The sequence below is a fragment of the Triticum aestivum genome, chromosome 2B, assembly GCF_018294505.1.
Source record: "Triticum aestivum cultivar Chinese Spring chromosome 2B, IWGSC CS RefSeq v2.1, whole genome shotgun sequence".
Classification (NCBI taxonomy): Eukaryota; Viridiplantae; Streptophyta; class Magnoliopsida; order Poales; family Poaceae; genus Triticum; species Triticum aestivum.
The window spans coordinates 550,200,345-550,224,359 of record NC_057798.1 but is presented as its reverse complement, the minus strand read 5'-3'; the positions used below and the strand labels follow the sequence as shown (position 1 = coordinate 550,224,359).

The following is a 24,015-nucleotide window of genomic DNA, read 5'->3' as shown; positions in this document are numbered from 1 at the left end:
GAAACACAAACAGAAGCTCAAACGACATCCACCCTGCTAGCCCAGGCTGCCGACCTGGAACCTAGCCCTGATCGAAGAAGAAGCAGAAGAAGAACTCCAAAACAAGCAAACATCGCTTTCGCGTCATGATCATCGCAAAACCTGTACCTGCAACTGTTGTTGTAGTAATCTGTGAGCCACGAGGACTTAGCAATCCCATTACCATGGGTATCAAGACTAGCAAAGCTTAAAAGGGAAGAAAGGGGTAAAGTGGTGAGGTTGCAGCAGCGACTAAGCATATATGGTGGCTAACATACGCAAATAAGAGCAAGAAGAGAGCAAGCGGAATGGTCGTGAAGCTAGCAATGATCAAGAAGTGATCCTGAACTCCTACTTACGTCAAACATAACCCAAAACCGTGTTCACTTCCCGGACTCCGCCGAAAAGAGACCATCACGGCTACACACACGGTTGATGCGTTTTAGTTCAAATCTGGTGTCAAGTTATCTACAACCAGACATTAACAAATTCCCATCTTCCCATAACCGCGGGCACTGCTTTCGAAAGTTAAACCCTGCAGGGGTGTCCCAACTTAGCCCATGATAAGCTCTCGCGATCAACGAAAGATATACCTTCTCCCAGGAAGACCCGACCAGACTTGGAATCTCGGTTTACAAGACATTTCGACAATGGTAAAACAAGACCAGCAAAGCCGCCCAATGTGCCGACAAATCTCGATAGGAGTCGCACGTACCTCGTTCTCAGGGCACACCGGATAAGTCAAGCTATGAGTAAAACCAGGCCTCGAGTTTCTGTGTGGTGGCCCCGCAGGCTACTCGGTTCGGACCAACACTAGGAGGAGCACTAGCCCGGGGGGGGGGGGCTAAAAATAAAGATGACCCTCAGGCTCCGGAAACCCAAGGGAAAAAGGGCTAGGTGAGGCAAATGGTAAAACCAAGGTTGGGCCTTGCTAGAGGAGTTTTATTCAAAGCGAACTGTCAAGGGGGTCCCATAAATCACCCAACCGCGTAAGGAATGCAAAATTCGGGAACATAACACCGGTATGACGGAAAACTAGGGCGGCAAGAGTGGAACAAAACACCAGGCATAAGGCCGAATATTCCACCCTTTACCAAGTATATAGATGCATTAATTAAATAAGAGATATAGTGATATCCCAACATAATCCTGTCCACCATGGAGCAATCTTCAACTTCACCTGCAACTAACAACGCTATAAGAGGGGCTGAGAAAAAGCGGTAACATAGCCAAGCAACGGTTTGCGAGGAAGGGTAAAAAAGGTTAGAGGCTGGCATGGCAATTTGGGAGGTTTGATAAACAGGTGATAGGTAGCGCAGCATAGCGATAGAACGAAGCAACTAGCATAGCAATGATAGTAGTGAGATCCAGGGTAGCGGTCATCTTGCCTGAAATCCCGCAAGGAAGAAGAACGAGTCCATGAAGAACATGAAGCCACGAAGACGAACCAAGTGTAGACAAACGAATCCTCATGATCGCAACGAAACGGGAACTATCAAGAAGAAGCACACAATATGGTAAACACACCACACATAACAAGGCATGATGCACAAACAAGCATTATGCATGACAAAGCTACATGAAGCTACTCATGGCAAGAGATGATGCATACAAGAACAACACATCAAGGCAAGTTTAAATGAGGCCAGAAACAACATATAACAATTCCGGTAAGTCCTCATATGCAAATTTCAAAATTGGTCCAGATCTGAATAAACATTATGTTCAAGTTGTTAAACAGCAAGTTAATATGCACAAAGAAGATCTACACGAGATTCTAGTCAAGTTACATATAAAGTTCATTTAGTTCGGAGCTACGGCCTAGAAGATATGAGCAGAACAAGTTAAACATGGCATTGATGCAAAATGCATACAAACATCAAGCAAACAGACCAAAACAAGGATGCAACATGATAATATGAAACTACATGCAATTCTAAGCAAGTTTCATATAGAGCACACTCCAAACGGGGCAATGGTTCCACACATACACTCTATACAAGGCATAACAACAATCTGTCCAAAACAACAACTAGACTTATTGCAAGCATCAAAAGAACATGCTACAAAACCTCAACATAAAAAAAAGGCATGGACATGATGTATAGGTAAAGCATAACAAAACATGAACACTGAGATATCTCCAGAAATCACTAGGACATGCTCAAACACACATGGCAAGATTGCAAACAATAACAGTTTCAGACTTTGCAGAAATAACATCAGGTTGCAATTTTTAGAGCTATCAAACAACATGCTACAAGAACTTATCATGGCAAACAAAGGCATGGCATGATACTACTAAATGCATAGAACAAAAGTCCCTCACTGACCATGAGCCAAAAAGGATCAGAAGATATGATGGCACCCATGTAAACATGGCAAGTTATATGACAGATTCATACATGGCAGGAACAACAATAAGTAGGCATGTTGATGAGCTTGTACCACTCACCACAGAGCAATACATGGCATGAAAATGCAACCAACAGTAAGAAGACATGTTTATGAAGCTAAGCATGGCAAGAACAAGTTCATAGGGTGCATGGATCACTAGCAACACGCATGGCGAAATAGAACTTAATGTTGACAGGCTGACAACAACATTATTTAGCAACTTTGGAGCAAGATTACAACAAGCTAAAGCAGGCTATAAATGCAACCAGGGGCACGGATGGATAGATCATGATATGTGTAACAAAACATCTGAAAGAACATGCGGTGCCCCATGTTTGGTTTTGGTAATTGATGACAATCTCTATGGACTAATGGTTGTCTTGAGTTATATTTGAAGGATCTGTCCATAGGCTTTTCTTGAATTCCATGTGCTGGTTTCAAGGAGTTTAGGAGTTGACCAAGGTGCTATTAAGGAATTATCCAAAGATTGGTCATGTGAGTGTTGAGCTTATTACAAGCATGTCTGGAAGAATAAGATTGTGTGATCATTCATGTCCACCTTCAAGACATCATCCAAATGAAGAGAGTTGGAAAGATTCAACACACAAAGCGCACAAGATGTACCGAGGGATCAAGTGATCCCATGGTATGGTAAGCATTGTCCATTATGCTTTGTGTGCTAACTCATGGTCTTCGTGAGAGTTCTTTGTGGGGTTAGGTTGCGGTGTGCAAGTTCAAGTGATGCATCACGAAGAGATCAAGTGCTTGAAGCTTGCCGTCCATTGTGGTGACAATGGACTTGTGAAGATGAGCGGAAGAGAGGCTCACCCACAGTAGAGTATGGGGGAGCAATCAACTAGTCTTCATCCAGCCAACGCAATCAAGAAAGGTGGTCCAACTTGAGGGAGTCAAGATCGTCATCATCTAGCTCAAGTGGACCATGTGCAACTCAAAGGTTTGCCCTTGATAGGTTTTCTATTTTACCAGTCTCATGGTAGTTGTGGGAGACCGGGTTATAGGATCGTTTGCCGTACTATCAAGGGGGGCTCTCGATGAGTTGCTTGATCGTATCGTTCGTAGAGATCTCAAACCATTGCATCCTTGCATCATCTTTGTTGGTTCTTGTTTGGTTCTTCTCCTTGTGAGATTTGGAGCTTTTGATCATGTTCATGACAAGCTCGAGTTCTTCGAAAACGGATTTCACATGCATCTTCTATGATGTTTTCGATGTTGGAGGGTATGCCGGTTCTTCTCTGTTGGAGGTGTCACTCCTTTGTTTGCTAAGCATACCTTCCCTGTCACATACTTTGTTCGCTCTTTTGATGCTACTCGTTGTCTTGTTTCAAACAAGCTTGAGTTTGCTCAATTCGGAGCTCATTTGCAGAAGTTATGGAAGTTATGGTTTCCTTGGAGTATTCTTTGTTTTCGCGGTAGTGGCTTAAGGCTGGCGCCCGCGGTAGTACCGCGGTCCACAGCGGTAGTACGGCTGAAGCACTCAAGCGGTAGTACCGCTCCCAGAGCGGTAGTACCGCTTGTGGTCTTCGGCCGTAGTACCGCAGTGGTTCCGGGCTACTACCGCCTTGATTCGAGACCGTTGTTTTTCATGTCGGGTTTTACGGTACTAAGTGCGGTAGTAGTGGCGGTAGTACCGCGCCTACTCCCACGGTAGTACCGCTCTGGGGCCAGGGCCCTGACCTCCTCATCAGCGCGGCAGTTCCGCTGGGTGAGAGCGGTAGTACCGCCCTCAGCGGTAGTACCGCCCTGCCCAAGCGGTAGTACCGCTCTATGCGTGGCTGTTCAGTGGGGTAACGGTTGGATTTTCCCCCACCTATAAAAGGGGGTCTTCTTCCCCAATGAACCTTATCCTTTGAGCTCGTGTTCTTCCCCCATTGTTGACCTTCTCCGAGCTTGCTATCTCTCAATCCCTCCATGGATTCTTGCTAGTTTTTGAGGGAAAAGAGAGAGGACATCTAGATCCACGTTTCCACCAATCACTTTCTCCTCTATGTGAGGGGAACCCCTTGGATCTAGATCTTGGAGTTTTTGGTGTTCTCGTTCTTGTTCTTCCTCTCATTTTCCTCCCTAGCATTAGTTGCTTCGGTGGGATTTGGGAGAGAAGGACTTGGGCACTCTGTGTGCCCTTGCCATTGCATTTGGTGCATCGGTTTGAGTTCTCCACGGTGATACGTGGAAGCTTCAAGTTGAGAAGCTTATTTCTCTTGGGTGCTTGGTACCCTTGAGCTTGTTCCTCTTGGGTGCTTGGGCGCCCTAGACGGTTGGTGGTGTTCGGAGCTCAATCGTTGTGGTGTAAAGCTCCGGGCAAGCGTCGGGGTCTCCAATTAGGTTGTGGAGATCGCCCGAGCATTTTGACGGGTTCCGGGGACCGGAGACCGGGCGGCGGACGGCGGCGGGCGCCAGCGCGGGGCCGCGGCGATGGGCGGGCCAGGCGGCGGCGGCGCGCGGGCTCGCGCGGGCCCCAGATGGGCCCCGCGGGCCGCGGCGCAGAGGGACGGCGGCGGGCCACGTGGCCGGATCTGATTGGGCGAGGGCGGCTGGCGGACGTGTCCGGCGCCGGGCGGACGCGTCCGGCGCGCGGAGGAAGGAGCTAGGGCTTGGACCCGAAATTTCGGAGGGGGGACTAATTTATAGATTCTGGGAGCTAGGAGTGTCCAAATGAGGAGCGGTTTTCGGCCACGCGATTGTGATCGAACGACCGAGAACATAGAGGGGGTTAGGATGGGTATTGGGCCATTTTGGAGGGGTGTTGGGCTGCACACAAAAGAGGGCTTTTACTGTTATCCGGTTAACTGTTGGAGTATCAAACGACCTCCAAATGGCACGAAACTTGACAAGCGGTCTACCGGTGCTATACCAAGGCCGCTTGGCAAGCCTCAGTCCATTCCGAGAATGTTTAACACCCGCTCACAATAGGAGACAAAAGGGGAACGCCGGAGGGCATAGGAGTGCCGGATTGCAAAACAGACAACGGGGAAAATGCTCGGATGCATGAGACGAACACGTATGCAATGCAATGAACATGATGACATGATAAAATGCAACACGCAAGAAAATGACATGGCAATGACGGCGAATAACTGGCAGACACCTGGCGCATCGGATCCGGGGCGTTACGACATTCTACGGAGATCTTTATCGGTCAAACCGCTATGTCAACATACGTTATTCCCTTTGTCATCGGTATGTTACTTGCCCGAGATTCGATCATCAGTATCTTCATACCTAGTTCAATCTCGTTACCGACAAGTCTCTTTACTCGTTCCGTAATACATCATACCATAACTAACTCATTAGTCACATTGCTTGCAAGGCTTCATATGTTGTGCATTACAGAGAGGGCCCAGAGATACCTCTTCGACACTCAGAGTGACAAATCCTAATCTCGATCTATGCCAACCCAACAAACACCTTCGGAGATACCTGTAGAGAATCTTTATAATCACCTAGTTACGTTATGACGTTTGATAGCACACAAGGCATTCCTCCGGTGTCCGGGAGTTGCATAATCTCATAGTCGGAGAAATATGTATTTGACATGAAGAAATCAGTAGCAATAAAACTGGACGATCATAATGCTAAGCTAACGGATGGGTCTTGTTCATCACATGATTCTCCTAATGATGTGATACTGTTCATCAAATGACAACACATGCCTATGGCTAGGAAACTTAACCATCTTTGATTAACAAGCTATTCTAGTAGAGGCTTACTAGGGACACGGTGTTTTGTCTATGTATCCACACATGTACCAAGTTTTCGGTTAATACAATTCTAGCATGAATAATAAACATTTATCATGATATAGGGAAAAATAAAATAACAACTTTATTATTGCCTCTAGGGCATATTTCCTTCATAGGTTCCCCGCGTTGGAGGCACCATGTGACACCACGACGGACAACGCGCCGCACGAACCAACACGCTACATGACCAACACACACTTCGACCTATGCCCCCCTTCAAGATGTTTATGAAAATCTAACGAGCAGAAGGCGAACATGAGGTTCCCTGCGCCGGAGGCACCGTGTGACACCACGACGGACAACACGCTGCACGAACCAACACGCTGCATGACCAACACACACTTCGACCTATGCCCCCTTCAAGATGTTTATGAAAATTTAATGAGCCGAAGGCTAGCAGGAGGTTCCCCGCGCCGGAGGCGCCGTGTGACACCACGACGGACAACGCGCCGCATGAACCAACACGCTACACGACCAGCACACAACACACACTTCGACCTATCCTCCCCTTTCAAGATGTTTATGAAAATTTAACGAGCCGAAGGCGAGCAGGAGGTTCCCCGTGCCGGAGGCCGTGCTCCAAATTAGTAAAGTTATACAAACCACGGCTTTGCTTCGTGTGTATGAGAAAATAGTTGTTTTTTCCTTACTTGAAAGGTCACATTTGATAGTGTTGATAGCCCCCACCCGTAACTACAAAATTTAACGAGCCGAAGGCGAGCAGGAGGTTCCCCATGCCGGAGGCGCCGTGCTCCAAATTAGTAAAGTTATACAAACCACGGCTTTGCTTCGTGTGTATGAGAAAATAGTTGTTTTTTCCTTACTTGAAAGGTCACATTTGATAGTGTTGATAGCCCCCACCCGTAACTACCCCATAAATCTTCATTTCCCAGAAATATAATGGGAACAAAAAGGAAAACAAAGAGGAAATAAGGAATCAACGCGGTTGGCCGTTATTTTCTTTGTGTTATTGCGCGGAAAGGAAAAAACAGAAAATTCTAGTAGTTAAAGGGTTAAACTACAAAAACGCACGAAACCACAAACTGAAAAGGGAAAACCGAAAACCAACCGCGCTGGCTGGTTTTCCCTCGCAGGAGCGCTCTGCGCGTGACACTTGTCGCCCGCGGAGCGCTCCCGAACCTCTCCGAAGGAGCGCTCGTTAACTAGTTGCTCTCTCCTTTGTCATCACACAGGCCTCGTGTATGCATGGGCCAACCCATGCCATCACAAAAATGCAAGCTGAAGCCATCTATGTAAAGTCCAAAATCCACGGCAATTCCTATTTGGCGCTACTCGCGGGCCGGCCCATATTTCACTTTTTCCTGTTTTCAAACTTCTAAAGAAAACTCCAAAAACTACTCCCGAGCTATGATTCAAACCCCCGCATTGCAGGTTATCATGGCTGGAGGGGTAACCAATCCGACCACCTCACCAGCTGTAATAAGATACACATTTTGTATTCATTTCCTCTTTGTCCTTTGTCCTTTTTTTTCTCTATTCTTTTCTTCTTTCTTTTTTCCAAATTTGTAAATTGTTTCTTCAAATGGATGAACTCGTGTTTCGAAATCCATGAGCTGATTTTTTTTGAAACTTGTGAACCTTTTTCAAAATTGATGAACTTATTTTTCAAATTTGATGTTTTTTTTGGAATTTTTTCTCAAAATCGATGATTTTTTCTTCAAAGTCAATGATTTTTTTTTGCAAAATAGATAAACTTCTTCCAAATCTGATGAACTTTTTTTCAAATCAATGACCATTTTTCCAGATTAGATGAACTTTTTTATTCACATTGATGAACTACTTTCATTGTTCGATGAACTTTTTTTGAAAATCGATGAACTTCTTTTGAGTTTGTGAACTTTATTTTGAATACATGAACCTTTTCGTTTTTGGTGAACTATTTTTTGAACGCGCTAACTTTTTTTGAATGATCATGAACTTCATTTGTAATATGTGCACATGTTTTCAAATAATTGAAGAATCTAAACTCTACAGTATAATGCGAAATGAATAGTGTGTCTACGTTTCTCTTCTTAAAAATGTTCGCGCTGTGAAGAACCATAGGCATTTAGCCGGTGGAGTGGTTAGCATGGCTGTTTCTAAGCGCGAGGGCGCGAGATTAATCCCGATCGAGTGCTGTTTTTCGGCCAACTTTTTTCGCGCTGCGTGATTTGTGGGCCGGCCCATCCAGCCGCTGCTGCAGGCGCCAGTTTGCTTGCGCGGCGCAGACAGCACGTAATAGGAGGTCCCAAAATCCACGGCCCATACTCTAGGATACCCTGTAATGAAATCAAAGTTGGGAATGCTTGCCCCGCAATCTCTTCTCTACTACTTAAAAAAAATGTAAGTTTTTCATTTCATCTTTCTTCCCACCATCCTTTCGTCCAACCTTTCTTATATAATCGATAATAAATCAACTTAATTACTTACCTTCTGAACCAATTCCACTTTAATTTACTTATCAAAATTACGGATCGAAATATAATGTAATTCATGGATAGAATTTGATGATCATTTATTTACATAATCGCATTATTATAGACAGGTAAACCACAAGCCGGCGTACTAGAAGATTTATCTCCCGTTGCAACGCATGTGCATTGTTTTAGTCAGAAGAAAAAAACTCGAGAATGCAGGAGGAAACGAGCAATTTATGTCTGCCTACGTAGGAGCGACCACTCTACAAAGAATTTAAGACTGAAACACGTTAAGCCAATTACTGTGAAGTGGACGATGCAGCCAACCACAACGGCGGCCGATTATTGCCTGCCACTGACAGTGACCTGGAGAGAGACACAGGCTGGTCGTCATCGTGCCAAGTTATTGCCGCAGGCTCCGGCCACCACAGTCCATGATCAACTTCCTTGCAGTGACTATTCAGTCTTTAATCTCCACATGCGGTGGGCCTTGCCTCGCCGGTAATGGGAACGGAGTGATCTGCGGTTTCTTCAGCTTTGGGACGGGGTTCGTGCGTGCGCTCCACTACCGGAATCGCAAATCCGCACTCCCGAAGGACACCCAACGGCTAGGAATCGCAAATCCGCCGTTTGCAACCACACTCCTCGCCGTCGCCGGCTTTGTGCGCCCCCCCCCCCCCCCCCCCCCCCCCCCCCCCCCCCCCCCCACATCTCCGAAGTGTGACCAGAACCTCCTTCTTTTCACGGTCACGGCGTGAGGTGGCAGGAGCTGATGCCCGTTTTGTGCCGGGTGGCTAGCCAACTTTTGGTCCTCAGCCAAGCATCTGCTAACCTGAGCTCTGTGTCGGGCACTAGCCTCCACTAGCGAATCGCCCATCACGCCGACCATTTCATTGGTGCGCCGTTGACATGCAACAATAACAAATATCGAATGTTCATCCGTAGGATCACTGTCAAGAGCTCGTCAAACATAACATGGAGTATTAGTTAAACATATGCGTTATTTGGATGGAAACGTCGGAGCATCATGGGGTTGGAGCATGATTAGGATGGCGTGATTGGTTGAATCTTGCAGCAACCAAAGCCATGAAAATTGCTTACAGTAAAAGCGATGTTTGGATGCCTTGAAGTAAGCAAATTCCTCTTCTTTTGCGAATGAGATGAGTTCATACAGGCCAGTTGAGGCATAGTATACGCTACGCTGTAGAGCCGCCAGCTGAAGCATAAAAAAAAGCATGTGCCACGAGGTCGCAAAATCGGAGCACCGCCAGGGCGGCAACAAAGTACTCCACTACGAAGGAGTACTCGGCAGCAAACTCCTTTTTTATAGAAGAAATTCCAATAATTATAGTACAGCACCAACAAGCAACACTGATAACTCCAGTCATCAATCATTATCTGCGATTAAATTTTCGAGCTAAAATATCATCATCCTTCACGTTGCTTGCCATCCTTGATCTGTCCATAACGGGCCCAGTTAAGACTCGGTAACCACGAGACGAGACGAGACGGCCGGCCAGCCAAGCCAAGCTTTCGCCAATGGTCGCCGTCTTCAACAAGGACGTCCTGAGCTGGTACCTCATCACGCTCAAGCTCAAGGAGACCGTCGACGCCAACCTCAAGAAGTCCCCGTCGCCGTCGCCGCACTGGCAGGCGCTTCCCCGCAGCCTGCTCGTCGCCTGGATGCCGGCCAACGACTTCGCCCAGTGCCTGGTGCTGGACGGGACCTTCGTGCTGGAGCTGTTCCGCGGCGCGCTGGACGGCGCCAAGGGGTTCGTGGACGACCTGGGCTACTCGCGGCACGACCCCATCTTCGCGATGCGCGGCGCCATGCACGCCATCCGCAGCGACATGATCCTGCTCGAGAACCAGATACCGCTGTTCGTGCTGGACCTGCTGCTCGGGATCCAGCTCGGCCACCCGGAGCAGACGGGGGCCGTGGCCAGCCTCGCCGTGCGGTTCTTCGACCCGCTGATGCCGACGGACACGCCGCTGCACCGGAAGGACCGGTTCAAGCTTGAATCCTCCGTGGACGCCGACGCGGCGGCCGCGGCGGCGTTCGACCCGCTGTCGAACCCGATGCTGCACTGCCTGGACGTGTTCCGGCGCAGCCTCCTCCGCGCCGGGATGCAGCCCACCCCTCCGCCGGCGGCGCGGCTGTGGCTGAAGAAGTGGTCCGGGCTGCGGCGCGTGGCCGACAAGCGGCGGCAGCAGTTCGTGCACTGCGTGTCGGAGCTACGGGAGGCGGGCATCCGGTGCCGGCGGCGGCGCAACACGGACCGGTTCTGGGACATCCGGTTCGAGAAGGGGGTGCTCCACATCCCGCGGATCCTCATCCACGACGGCACCAAGGCGCTGTTCCTGAACCTGATCGCGTTCGAGCAGTGCCACATGGACATCGCGACGCCGGGCGGGAACAACATCACCTCGTACGCCATCTTCATGGACAACCTGATAAACTCGGCGGAGGACGTCAAGTACCTGCACGACCGGGGCATCATCGAGCACTGGCTGGGCAGCGACGGCGAGGTGGCGGAGCTGTTCAACCGGCTGTGCCTGGAGGTGGTGTTCGACATCAACGACAGCTACCTCTCCGGGCTGTCGGACCAGGTGAACCGGTACTACGACCACAAGTGGAGCACGTGGGTGGCCAGCCTGCAGCACAACTACTTCACCAACCCGTGGGCGATCGTCTCCGTCGTCGCCGGCGTCTTCCTGCTGCTGCTCACCATGATGCAGACCTTCTACAGCGCATACAGCTACTATCGCCCGCCGGCCTAGCCTTTGCTCCAGCTCCAGCCTCCAGCCTCCAGCAGGTGGACTGGATCACAGTTCGACATTTTTTTTCCTTTGTTGCTTGCATTGCAGTTTTGATTGATCGATTGATTGGTTGGTTCTCTTGTCAAGGAAGGACTCTTCTCCCCCCCTTTGAGTTGCACCCTGTTAATATACTCGATTCTGGCGGGAGAAGGATTTTTGTGACAAATAAGCAAATTCATTGTGTTAAGCGTCTGTTCTTCGGACATCTTGAGGGGGTTGGACGCTCTCATGGTCGTGGAGAATTGTTCAATTGAGCATTTGCATCTGCACATTTTATGACTGTACACATTTTAATTTTAGCGACTAGGGAGAATTGTTCAGTTAAGCATTTGCAAGGTCAAATGCCAGTCTGGTTTAAGCCTGATTCTAAAGGTTTTTCACACGTGGAAGGAACGGAAGGCCCCAAGTTTTCTGTCCTTCCACGACTCAGTTACATGTGGGCATATATAACTCTTTTCTTATCTGGATGTAGATCAACAACATGCGCGGATGCACCAATGTCCATATTTTGTTTTGAACACATAAATGATGCTTGTACTCTAGTCATGCAGTGCCCCTGGCGTGCAGCATTGGAGCCAGATGGCTTTCCTTCTCACCCCAGACGGATCTTTCTTCCTTTTGATACCAATTCAATTCTTCCAGTGAGCAGCGTCGATGCTCTCCCCTAAAAAACACAGTAGGCTAAAAAAAAGAGTGTCCGCAGCATCGATGCTTATGCTCTAGTTTATGTCATGCCTGATTCAGAGCATAAAGGGCATACATGCCTCCGCGTATCTCACACTCTACTACTATCAACTTGACAATGGATCCCAACATGTGCAAATGTTGTTCACTCCAGGCAGTCAGTCCTGAAGTAGCCTGACCAAAATATACAGCTTTCGATGCTCGCCTTGTTAGACAAAAGCCAAACGGCAGGGCAATCTTGAAGGAACATGCATACCACCTTTACAATTAAAAAACACAAAGGCTGATTCGTGCTTTGCAAAAAGATCGAGCATCTCAAAGACCAGGTACAAAGTCACAGCCCAAGAAATACTTTTACTACAGTACAAACGGTGTACACGGCCACTGTAGTGTGAATGTATGATACAGCTCTAGTTACATGCTTCGTATCAGCTGATATGGGAAAAAATAAATCGTACATACTGCATAGCATCCACTTCAAAACACATACGACGTGTCGATCGCGTGCAGTTCAGTAGCTGCTTCTCTCATGTTCATTCGTTCATTAGGATCCTGGCTCGCGCAAGAAAGTGCCACTTTCAGCAAGGACAGCAAGCACCGGTGGACTTCGTTTTCTCCTTCCAGATTATCCTGAGAACAGTCTTGGCATTCTCCCCGGAGAGAAGCGTCAAGGATACAAAGTATCTGATCCGGAAAGTTCCTCTTGACAAAGTTCACGATGTCAAGCCCCTCGCAGAACATAGGGTCGGTCGGCCTTCTTCCTGTCAGCATCTCCAGCAGTACTATCCCGAAACTGTACACGTCTCCAGAGGTGGATAGGTAGCTGCCTCCTGCATACTCTGAATACCAGGTAAAAACGTGTGACATAAGTTCATGTAAACAACCGGTTCGTTGCACGCATTCAAATTTACAGCAAGAAACATATTGTTACCTGGAGCGATATATCCAATCGTGCCCTTCAGAGTTATTGTACCCATTGAACTCGAACCACCAGCTGCCGCTGACTTGGATTTAATGTAGAACCTTGCGATGCCAAAGTCCCCCAAACGAGCTGTCATATCATAATCTAGGAGGATGTTGCTGGGCTTCAAGTCACAGTGAACAATAGGGCTCTCACAGTCATGGTGTATATATTGCAATGCATCGGCTATATCAACAGCTATTTTCATTCTTTGAGAGAGGTCCAGTTGTTTTGGGGGTTTTCCATCTCCTGTCGGGTGCAGCCAAGTGTCCAAGTTGCCATTGGGCATGAACTTGTAGATTAGAGCTTTGAAATCCTGGCCTCGATTATCAATTGTTGAGCATGCAGTCAAAATTGGAAGAAGATTCCGGTGCCGAATGTTTCTCAGTGCTTTACATTCTGAGATGAAACTTTTATCCGCACCTTGCATGTCAAGGTCAAAAACTTTCACTGCCACAACCATCTGTTTTTGGTTTAGCTTTGCTCTGTACACTGAACCGCAGCTTCCTCTCCCAATCAAGTTAGATACTGTGAAGTTCTCAGTAGCCTGTGCTAGATCCTTATAAGATACTTTAGGGAATTGCTCATCGGAAGAAGGAAACGATAACTGCATCCTCAGCATCCTCTTTCTGAGAAGGGTTAAGCACACTACTAATATGAGTAACAAGATGCCGAATATAGGGACCAATACTCTGACCAAATAGTGTTGCCATCTAGATCTTCTATGAGAAGCAGCGGGGCATGAAGGCATATGTAGGTCCAGTACACCTCCACAAAGCCGCCAATTGCCTTTAAGGGAAATGCCTGTTGCATTTTTGAATATTCCTTCTACTGGTACTTCTCCTTCAAGATGATTGTCGGATAGATCCAACTGGGTGAGAAGTTGCAGTTTGCTTAGAGAATTTGGGATAGAGCCTGAGAGATTGTTATGTGAAAGGTTGAGCTCAATCAAGCTGTTCAGACTGCCTAGAAATATGGGAATGCTTCCCGAGAGGAAGTTCTGGTCCATTTTGATGGCTTGCAATTGCTGGCATGTGCGCAAAGTAGGTGGAATTTCCCCAGTAAGCTTGTTGGATGAAAGATCTAGATAGTTGAGTTGTTGAAGATTACTGATGTGAGGAATTTGGCCTTCTAGACTGTTGTGGGATAACGCACATTGGGCAATTGTGGCTACACTGAAAAACTCTTTTGGTATATTTTCTTGAAGATTGTTATAGCTGAGGTCTAAATACAAGAGTTGCTGAAGGTTTTCTAAACTTGATGGTATGGGACCGTGGAATTGATTATTTGCCAGAAACAGTTCTGAAAGCTTGGAGTTATTGCCAATGGAAGTTGGAATCTGCCCGGTGAAATTGTTCTGTTGAAGATATAAACCTTGCAAATTAGCAAGATTTCCAACCCATCCATCAATTGGACCAGTCAAACTGTTCTCCTCCAGTCCTAGCTTAGTTAGTCTATGGAGGTTTCCTATGCTTGACGGAACTAATCCATATAGCATGTTCCTAGCAAACACGAGGTTGTCAAGATTTGATGAAAGGTTGCCAACAGAATTTGGCAAGATTCCTTGTAGCCGATTTGCATAGAGTGAAAGCATCTCTAGAGAAGTGCAGTTGCTCAATGCATCCAAGAATTCCCAGCCCCAACTGTCATTTGCTTCAAGACTGTTTGTGTCAAGACCTAGCTTACTGAGCTTCGGAAGTTTACCAAGAGAAGGTGGGACTCGTCCTCTAAACCCGTGATTATATGCTAAGTTTATCAGCTGTAGCTCGGATGCATTGCCTAATGAGTCTGGGATAAGACCTTCCAGCATGTTACCACCCAATGTAAGACGTTGGAGGTTAGGGAGAGCATCACCCATGTTAGATGGTAGAGTACCAACTAGCATATTCAACTCCAGTGCCATTTGATTTAGCAGAGACATATTAAAAATGGCTTCTGGGACACTACCTGATAGCTTGTTTTCACCAAGGAGTAAGTTTGACATTTTGGACAACTTCCCAAATTCATCAGGAATGCCTCCCTCTAACCGGTTATACATCAGAATAATATGTTCTAGAGAAGTGATATTGCCAAGGCCTGGTGGAATGACCCCAGTAAGATCATTATAAGAAAGCCACAAGCGTGTCAGATTGGAGAGTAGGGATATTTCTGCGGGAATTTCACCCACCAATAAGTTTTTTGAGAGGTCTAACACCCTCAAGTTGGAGCAGTTTGTGAGCGTCACTGGAATAATCCCTTGTAGCGAGTTGTGACTCAGGTCAAGAAACTCCAGCTCTTGCAGCCGGCCAAGCTGTGGTATCTGACCAGAGAACTTGCTTCTGGAAAGGTTAAGATAGGTAAGATATGACATGTTTCCAAGGGAAGGAGAGATTTCCCCGACAAAACTCTGCTCAGACAGATCCAGCTCTGCAACACGCTCATGTTCTACGAGGCTGCATTTCACACCCTGCCAGTTGCAGAAGTGAATGCTGGTGTTCCATGAGCTCAAGAGCCCTTTCGGATCGTCGGTGATTGCGCGCTTAAAATCAAGGAGCGACAGCATATCCGTATCGTTCCCAGGGAGGACAGCACAAATGATGCTTCCAGATCCATGAGACAATAACAACAGTGCCCATACGATGAGCATGCGGAGCTTCATGACATAGCTTTGTCGCTCGCTCCCTATTTCGTGATGCAACACTGGAGTTTAAGTGCGCCTGATTCACATGTAAAAGATCTGAATAAAGCGGAAAGTACGATGTATGAAAGAAAGTGCGCAAAATATTCAGAGAGAAGAAGCAGTGCACCTACCTCTAGTCTTCAGAAGCATAGCATATCAGAGGAGACAGGACCATGTCTATTGTTGGTTTAGGTGGAGATGAGTGTTGTACTTTGCCCTTCTGAGAGGGATTAAGTAGCAATAGAGGCGGCGTTAGCATTACGCAGTATCAAAAATATCTAATTGCCGCGCACACGTTGACACTTGACAGCATTAATTGCTTTTAAAAATATGCTCTAGTGCTGAATCGCCGGCCGCCCTACTTTGTTTTTAGCAAATTCAGTCTTGTATGCACACTTAGCAGGTATCCCCGTTCTTTGTCGCTTTTACACTTTGTTTGGAACTATTCAAGCTTCTCAATGGTACAGGCTGATGCGATGCCATATAGTTCTAAATAAGGGTTGAAACAAGTGCAGCGTCAGTACTCTTATAAGCATCTGAAGTACCGTGTTTTGACCTCTATAAGAACCCTCGCCCTGCTACACGTGCCTTCAAGATGAGGACAACGCAGACCACATTCTCATCCGGTGCACATACGCCCGTGAGGTCTGGTACACGATATGGGACACAATTCAAGTCAACGCAAATGACCCATTGCCCACGGATACCACCCTCGGTTGGTGGCTGAGAGAAAGAGGCAACTTTTACAGGGCGGAAAAGAGAGGTTTCGACACTCTGATCATCGCGGTCACTTGGTCGTTATGGAAGCAAAGGAATGCGAGGGTGTTCAATCGGTTTGAGCAACAAATGAGGCCACGGGATTTAGCTCAAGCCATCCTAAGGGAACTGGAAGAATGGAGGCAGGCGGCCGGTGGTGTAGGAGGTTTACAACGATTTGTGAGAGAATAGCCCTAATGTAGAAATAGGTGTTTGGCGTGGGGTGTCGTGCTCGCACAAATGTACGCATATATGCAGCACATCTTGTAAATACTATTTCTATCTTCTATAAAAATATGGTACGCTATTGGCGTACTCTCAAAAAAAAAAAACCTCTTGAAGAGTTCAGAGCTTTGTACAGTTTGTACAATGCGCATGGGTGGTAGCCATGATGGGTGGAATCAGATTCCCCAACTTTCAGCTCGAATTTAACAAGCTTTCAGTTTCAGCTAATATTAAATCCAGACGTTTCAACTTGATTTGTAAGAGGGAAAACCGCACCTCGGAGTTTAGGGCGCGGCGCCCTCGCCGGCGAGGGAGAGGAAGAGTACGGCGCCCTAACCGTCGACGGAGAAAACAGCGGAGGCGGAGCAGGGCGTGCCATAGGGGAGGGAGGCGCGGGAGTGGCGGTGCCGCGCCTGGCCTGTGGGCAATAGCGGCGGTGGTGTTGCTAGGGTTCGGCTCCGCATTTGTGGTGGTGCTACCTTGTGCCCCGGATGCCATAGAATATTTTAAAAAATCTAGCACATTAATGCAACATCAATGTATGATGTCACAAAAAATTGTATAAAATTTTTCTTCAAAAATAAGAAAATTGTATAAAATTTTGAAATATTTTTAAGATAAAAATTGACAAATCTAACATCAGTGTGATAATGTGCCAAATCTAAAGCCCAAGTTATGTTACGTACTATTTAGTGTTGAATTTTTTATTTTTGTTTTTCGAGTTTTGAGTTGAAATTTTATGACAACCTACATGGATGTTGTGTGAGTGTGCTGATTTTTTTCCAGCATTTTTTGAACATTTTAAAAGCACAATGTAAGTTCAGTGCACCGGTAGCACAACAAGCTCCGGTGCATCAGATATTTTCCCGGGCTGAGAGCATCTCCAGCAGACCTCGTATAACGCCGACCCGCATAACGCGTTTACAGTTCGAGGAAAATCTGTTTTGCGGGGCTAAATCGTGCGCTGCAGAATAGACCCCATATATGAAACTGTATAATTTAAAAAAAGCTTTCGCGGGAGAAATTGCAACCACATTGATCATTCATAGTTCACTACATAGATCATATGTACTACATTCTACTACTGGAAGGGGGGGGGGGTCTGAGGGCTCGCGACAACTACCTAAATGGGCGAGCTCGCGGCGGCGAGGCCGACGCGGTGGAGGAGCTCAGTCCTCCTCATCAGAGCTGACAAGGTCGATGTACTTCTTCTGCTGCTCCTCGCGGATGCTCCGCCATTCATCGTCCTTGTCCTTCGCAGCGAGGTTGTCCGCGACCGCCTGCTTGAAAAGGAGTTCTTCGATCTCCTCGTCGTGGCGGTGGCGCTCCTCCTCCTCTCGCAAGCTTCATGCGGCATTGACGGCCGCGACCGCGTCGACATCGTCACCGACATAATCTCTGGGACCGACAATGCCTCGACGTGCGATCTTCTCCAGCCCCCGCTTGACTGCGACGAGCTCGCCCTCATCCGGCTCCCGCTCGACAGCGACGAGCTCCGCCCACTCCCTCTTCACGGGGAGAAGCGCCGCGCCGGAAGGGCCCCCATGCCGGAGGTGAGCCACGTGGTCGAGGAAGAGCCCGCGGCCGAGGAGGGCAACCGCCAGTGCCGGCGGTCATACTCCTACGTCTCGTGACAGAGGAGCCTTGTCGGCGGCACGAGGCCTTTGTTGGTCCACTTCCTGGTCGTGCGCTTCCTCGCGTCGTCCGCCTGGACACACCGCTCGCGCTCGGGGTCGTCACCCCCGCCGGAGCTGCGGCCGGAGCTCCACATAAGGCCCCATATGGCGGATGGAGGCGGAACTAGGCTCATCGACGGCGAAAAATGCGACGAAGGGAGTGGGGAATCGCGGTAAAACACGGCAGCGGGCGGCGGGGGAAGGAGGGATAGGGTTTCGACCCGTATCTGCCCCGCAAACCCGTAATTATACGGCTTCGGGGCTAAGGTTTGCGGGCCGCGGTAAAAAAATCTACGGGCCGGACGAGTATACGGGCTCTATTCTAGCCAGAAAATTAGGCCGGGCCCGTATACCCGCCGAAATTATGCGGGTTCACGCGTTATAGGGTCTGCTAGAGATGCTCTGAGGCAGATCGCATGCGTGGGAAGCTACTGATTTTAAATTTGGCACTCTCTTGGTTACAAATAAAAGATGTTCTAGACGCGGCATAATATTTTCTGGATCAAATGTATATAAGCACGTTTTAGTGTGATTGTTCATTCATTTTAATCTATATTTAATTTATATTAAAATATTTAAAACATCTTGTATTTGTATTTGTATTTGTATTTGTATTTGTATTTGTTAGCATGGGAGTATCAATTTTTTGGTGTAATTTCTTCCCGTTTCCCGCCTTATGTGCCGTTGTTGTTTCGGTCTACATGATAGTAGTAAGAGACAAAAAAACTCAATGAAAAGAAAAACCAGCTAGTAGATGCTAATTGGACCAACTCTGACGCCAAGTGGTTAGAAGGTCAGCAACTAACAACTTATTATATTTTCTTACTTACCACTTGTATCTCAAAGACAAAACCTGGAAATGAAAATCCTTAAAACAATAAACAAATATCATGCATAGCACAAAAGCAAAGCAAAATCATTTTAATATTTTCTGAAAACTTCAAAAATTATTTTTGCGATTTTCTGAATTTTATAAGACAGCAAACAAAAAAGTAAAAAAGGAACAAGAAAATGTTTTTATTTTTTAAAGTTGATAGCACACAATTAAGAACCAAAATATGAAAATTTTAGTGTTTTTGATTTTAGTATAAACAAATAAAGCATGATAAAAAAGGTAAAAGATTTTTGTATTTTTTGAAATTTCTCAAGAAAATAAAAAGATTACAGTCAATCTAGGCTAACAAAATAGATGGAATAAAACATAATATGGGTCATCATGCTCTGTGCAATGCTATATTTTATCACTTAAATTCATTATGTGCACGCGGGGGCTACGATCAATATTGGCCATATATTTTGGCGTCTGTCTGTCTAGAGGCTTACAAACATAGGGAATCCTGATGGCCGCGGCATCAGGTTCGTCGAGCGGGAAGGATGCTCTCTCGCCAAGGGCGGCGAGGGCACGCATGGAGGAAGCCATGGGGAAATTGGATCTCACGGAAGAGGAGGCAACGCCATTGATCCTGGATGATGTTGATGATGGCGCAAGGCCAGTCTGGGCGATTGCGGGGAAGGTTCTCCACCGGAATTTGTTGCATATTCAGACGATTGCCAACGCTTTGCAGCCGGCTTGGGGGAACCCTAGAGGGCTGGTGTTCCGATCGGCTGGTGAGAATATCTTTGTGGCGGAATTTGAGACTCAGCGCGATCGCGATCGCGTATGGGAGGGTTCACCATGGCATGTGAGTAAGCATGCTGTGATCCTTATGGAGTTTAAGGAGAGTATGCAGCCGTCTGAACTGCAATTCGACAAACTCATGATTTGGGCTAGGGTTTTGAACCTGCCGTTCAATCTAAGGAGTGACACAAGGGGCAAAGTTGCGGCTAGGCAAATTGATATGAACGCATCTACTGTCCAATTTGATCATGTTGGGGGGTTCCTGCGTGCAAGGGTGACCATAGATGTGAGGAAGCCTTTGCGCAGGTGGATTTTGATTGATTCTGCAGCGAGAGGCAACAGGGATTGGTATGACATACAGTATGAGCAGGTACCCAATTTCTTCTTCTCATGTGGACGATTGGGCCACTCGGATCTTCACTGTCCGACGCCTGGTTCACGGGATGAGAACGGTGATCTACCATTTAAAACGAGCTTGAGAGTGCCGGAAGATAAGAATAAAACAGTGTCCAGCGATGGCTCGTCTAAAGAGCAGCAATCTAGTCAGAATAGCAACAAGGAAGCTCGTACGACGAATGCAAAAACAGGTGCAAAAACAGATGCAAATTCAGATGCCTATGTTGAGGTTGTTTCTCCCCCAAAGAAAAATAATTAGAAGAATAAGAGGAAGGGAGGTCCTCAAAATCAGAAACAAGTGTATAGGCAGATTGCGCTGCCTCCGGTGACTATCGTGGAGCAGGTGCAAGATCAAGGAGCCACCAATGCAATAGTGGTTTTCAGAGCAGGAGAGAATGCATCGGTGGGTGAGGACAGAGACGTCATGACAGAACGGGAACCGAAGAAGAAAAAGCCTACACCCACCAATTCTCAGAATTTGGATGAATCGGCGGTGGCTGCGTTGCAGCCCCGCCGGGAACAATGAGCTACCTAAGCTGGAACTGTCAGGGGCTTGGGAACCCCGCGGCAGTTCGTGAGCTTCGCAATATCGTGAAGCAAGAAGGGCCCAATCTCCTGTTTGTTATGGAGACGAAGATTTCGGCAAATAGAGTGGAAAGTTTGAAACTCCAGCTTGGATTCGCGGGCTGTTTTGTAGTCAGCAGTGTCGGTCTTAGCGGGGGAATTGGCATGTTCTGGTCCGGAGAACTGGATGCAAATTTGATGAACTATAGTTCCGGCCATATTGACATGATGGTGCGGAAGAAATGTGATGGTGCAAAGCAATGGAGGGTGACAGGTTTCTATGGTGCACTGAAAGTTGACGACCGTCATCATAGTTGGAGGTTTAGGAGGACACTTCATGCAATTCAGCATGATGCGTGGATGTGCATTGGCGATTTCAATGAGACCTTGAGTGGTTTGGAGCATTTCTCCAGAAATCCCAGACCGGAGTGGCAAATGAGGGCTTTTAAGGAAGTGACGGACGAATGTTCTTTGATTGATTTGGGTTGGTGTGGGACTGAATACACATGGGACAACATGCAATCAGGCAGATCGAATGTGAGAGCCCGGCTGGATCGGGCGTTTGGTAACTCCGCTCTATTACATATGTTTTCACACATTAAGGTTAGACATATTGTAACAACGGAGTCAGATCATTGTTTTGTGTTTGCGGATCTTCGCGAACACTTGGTAACGGCTGTACCTAGAGGGCCAAAACCTTTTAGATACAAGGACATGTGGCAAACGCATGTGGACTATGACAAGCTGGTACTTGACTCTTGGCAAAAGGGGTCAGGCCGGGAAGGACTACGAGGAGTAACTCAAGCTCTTACGGTGTTACAGGGCAACCTAGTGGCGTGGGGAGCGAAGGAGTTTGGCTATCTGTCACGCAAGATTAGGAAGTTGCGTGAGCAGCTCTCTCGTCTGCCTGCCAATCCTTTGCGACGGGGACCTACTGAAGAAGAGAAAGCAGTGACCCAAAAACTGAAGCTGGCTCTGCAACAAGAAGAAATCTGGCTCTATCAGCGATCACGTGTTCCATGGCTGCGGGAAGGGGACCGAAACACGAGTTATTTCCAGGCCCGGGCCGCCCAACGCAAGCACATGAATAAGGTTGAAAATCTCGTCCATAGTGACGCATCGGTGTGTACTAGTTTGGAGGAAGATCGTGCCGAGGTGCAGCAATTTTATGAGCAGTTATATACCTCGCAAGGTTTTCATCAGATGGATGATTTGCTGGATGTTGTACTGCCACGAGTGACCCCAGATATGAACGATGCATTTAGCAAGCCGTTTATAGAGGAGGAGGTGCGACGAGCCCTCTTCCAGATGGCTCCTTCGAAGGCCCCTGGGGTGGATGGTTTCACGGCTGGGTTTTTTCAACGTCACTGGAGTTGGCTCAAAGATGATATTGTTCCAGCGGTGCTTGACTTTCTTAATGGGGGAGAACTACCACCGGGGATAAATGACACTTCTATCACATTGATCCCCAAGGTACGATTCCCACAAAGTATCACTCAATATCGTCCTATCTCTCTCTGTCCGGTGTTATATAAGATCGCCTCCAAGGCCATTGCTAATCGCCTCCGAGAGTTTTTGGATGACATTATCAGTGTTGAACAAAGTGCGTTTGTCCCTGGTCGCCTGATAACTGACAATGTGTTAATTGCACATGAAAGTGTGCATGCGATGAGAAGAAGGAAGAAAGGGGGGAATGCAGTATGTGCTATCAAGCTGGACATGATGAAAGCATACGATCGTGTTGAATGGCATTATCTGCAAGCGATCATGTTGAAACTTGGATTTTGTATGGAATTTGTTCACCTAGTGATGAAGTGTGTCACCTCAGTTAGATTCTCAATACGGGTGAATGGCGAACTTCTTCCTTTTTTTACCCCCTCGAGGGGGCTACGACAAGGGTGCCCAGCGTCTCCGTACTTATTCTTGCTATGTGCGGAAGGATTAACTTCACTTTTGAACCACTTTGGTGGTTTGAGAGTAGACAAAGGCATTCGAGTTAGCTATCGATCTCCATGGATTAATCATCTTCTCTTTGCGGATGATAGTCTAATGTTTATGCAGGCAAAGGTGGACAGTGCCCAAAGGCTCAATGAGATTTTGAGAATTTATGAGAGGGGCTCAGGGCAGGCTGTCAACAAAGAGAAAAGCTCTATTTACTTCAGTCCAAACACCTCTGCCTCGGATAAGCTACTGCTGAAACAAACTCTGAACATTTCGGTGGAAGCTTTCAGCGATCGTTACCTTGGTCTACCCACAGTGGTGGGTAGGATCACAAGCGGTACTTTTGACCATATTGGAGAGAGGATTCGAAGCAAACTCCAAGGTGGGTCAGAAAGAATGATTTCTTGTGCTGGAAGGGAAGTGCGTATAAAGACCGTAGCCCAAGCTATACCCATTTTCAGTATGAGTTGTTTCAAGTTGACAAAGAAGGTGTGTAAGAGGCTCACTTCCTCCTTCGCGAAGTATTGGTGGAGCAGCTCCCTGGACCGCAATTCAGTGCATTGGAAGGCCTGGCCGGCCTTGGCAAGTCCAAAGGAGAAGGGCGGAATGGGTTTCTGGGATCTTGAGCTTTCCAACATAGCTCTTCTCGGCAAACACGGTTGGCGACTGATGACGAATCCATCATCGCTTTGTGCTAGAGTTCTCAAAGGGAGATATTTTCCCACTTGTGATTTCATGCAAGCTACAACCCCGCGGTATTCCTCGGCGATGTGGCGTGCCATTATCGCGGGGAGGGATTCTTTGCAAGTTGGTCTGATCAAACGCATTGGAGATGGCATGTCGGTCTCTATCTGGGATGATAAGTGGATTCCCGGTACTCTTTCTATGACTCCGACTGTCAGAAGTACTAATACACAACTGCAAACAGTTTTAGACCTTATTGATCGGGTTAATTGGTCATGGAAGATGGATGTGGTCCGTCAAAATTTTATTACCCCCGATACGGATGCAATTCTTAAGATCCCTCTAAGGAGGGGTGGGGGCGATGATTTTTTTGCATGGGCTCACGAACGTTCGGGATGCTATACTGTAAAAATCAGCGTATCATGCTCTAATGACTCG

The 24,015-nt window shown here is 47.2% G+C and overlaps 2 protein-coding genes across 2 annotated transcripts; one reads left to right on the top strand and one right to left on the bottom strand.

The window, feature by feature from the left end:
- Positions 1–9,947: 9,947 nt before the first annotated feature.
- On the top strand, positions 9,948–11,733 carry LOC123045966 (UPF0481 protein At3g47200). The gene has a single exon (XM_044469226.1). The coding sequence runs from the start codon at positions 10,133–10,135 to the stop codon at positions 11,372–11,374; it is 1,242 nt and encodes a 413-aa protein (XP_044325161.1). The 5' UTR covers positions 9,948–10,132; the 3' UTR covers positions 11,375–11,733.
- An 841-nt stretch (positions 11,734–12,574) lies between these two features.
- Positions 12,575–15,735, bottom strand: LOC123039290 (probable LRR receptor-like serine/threonine-protein kinase At3g47570). The gene is made up of 2 exons (XM_044462512.1): positions 13,029–15,735; positions 12,575–12,936 (listed from the first exon to the last, which is right to left on the bottom strand). The coding sequence occupies exons 1-2, from the start codon at positions 15,694–15,696 to the stop codon at positions 12,575–12,577; spliced, it is 3,030 nt and encodes a 1,009-aa protein (XP_044318447.1). The 5' UTR covers positions 15,697–15,735.
- Between the last annotated feature and the right edge of the window lie 8,280 nt (positions 15,736–24,015).

Excerpts from the sequence above, each read along its gene's own strand:
- LOC123045966 (XM_044469226.1), top strand. The coding sequence starts at position 10,133 with ATGGTCGCCGTCTTCAACAAGGACGTCCTGAGCTGGTACCTCATCACG.
- LOC123039290 (XM_044462512.1), bottom strand. The coding sequence starts at position 15,696 with ATGAAGCTCCGCATGCTCATCGTATGGGCACTGTTGTTATTGTCTCAT. Across the intron at positions 12,937-13,028 it reads GATTGGATATATCGCTCCAG|AGTATGCAGGAGGCAGCTAC; the intron begins GTAACAATATGT and ends CCTGGTATTCAG.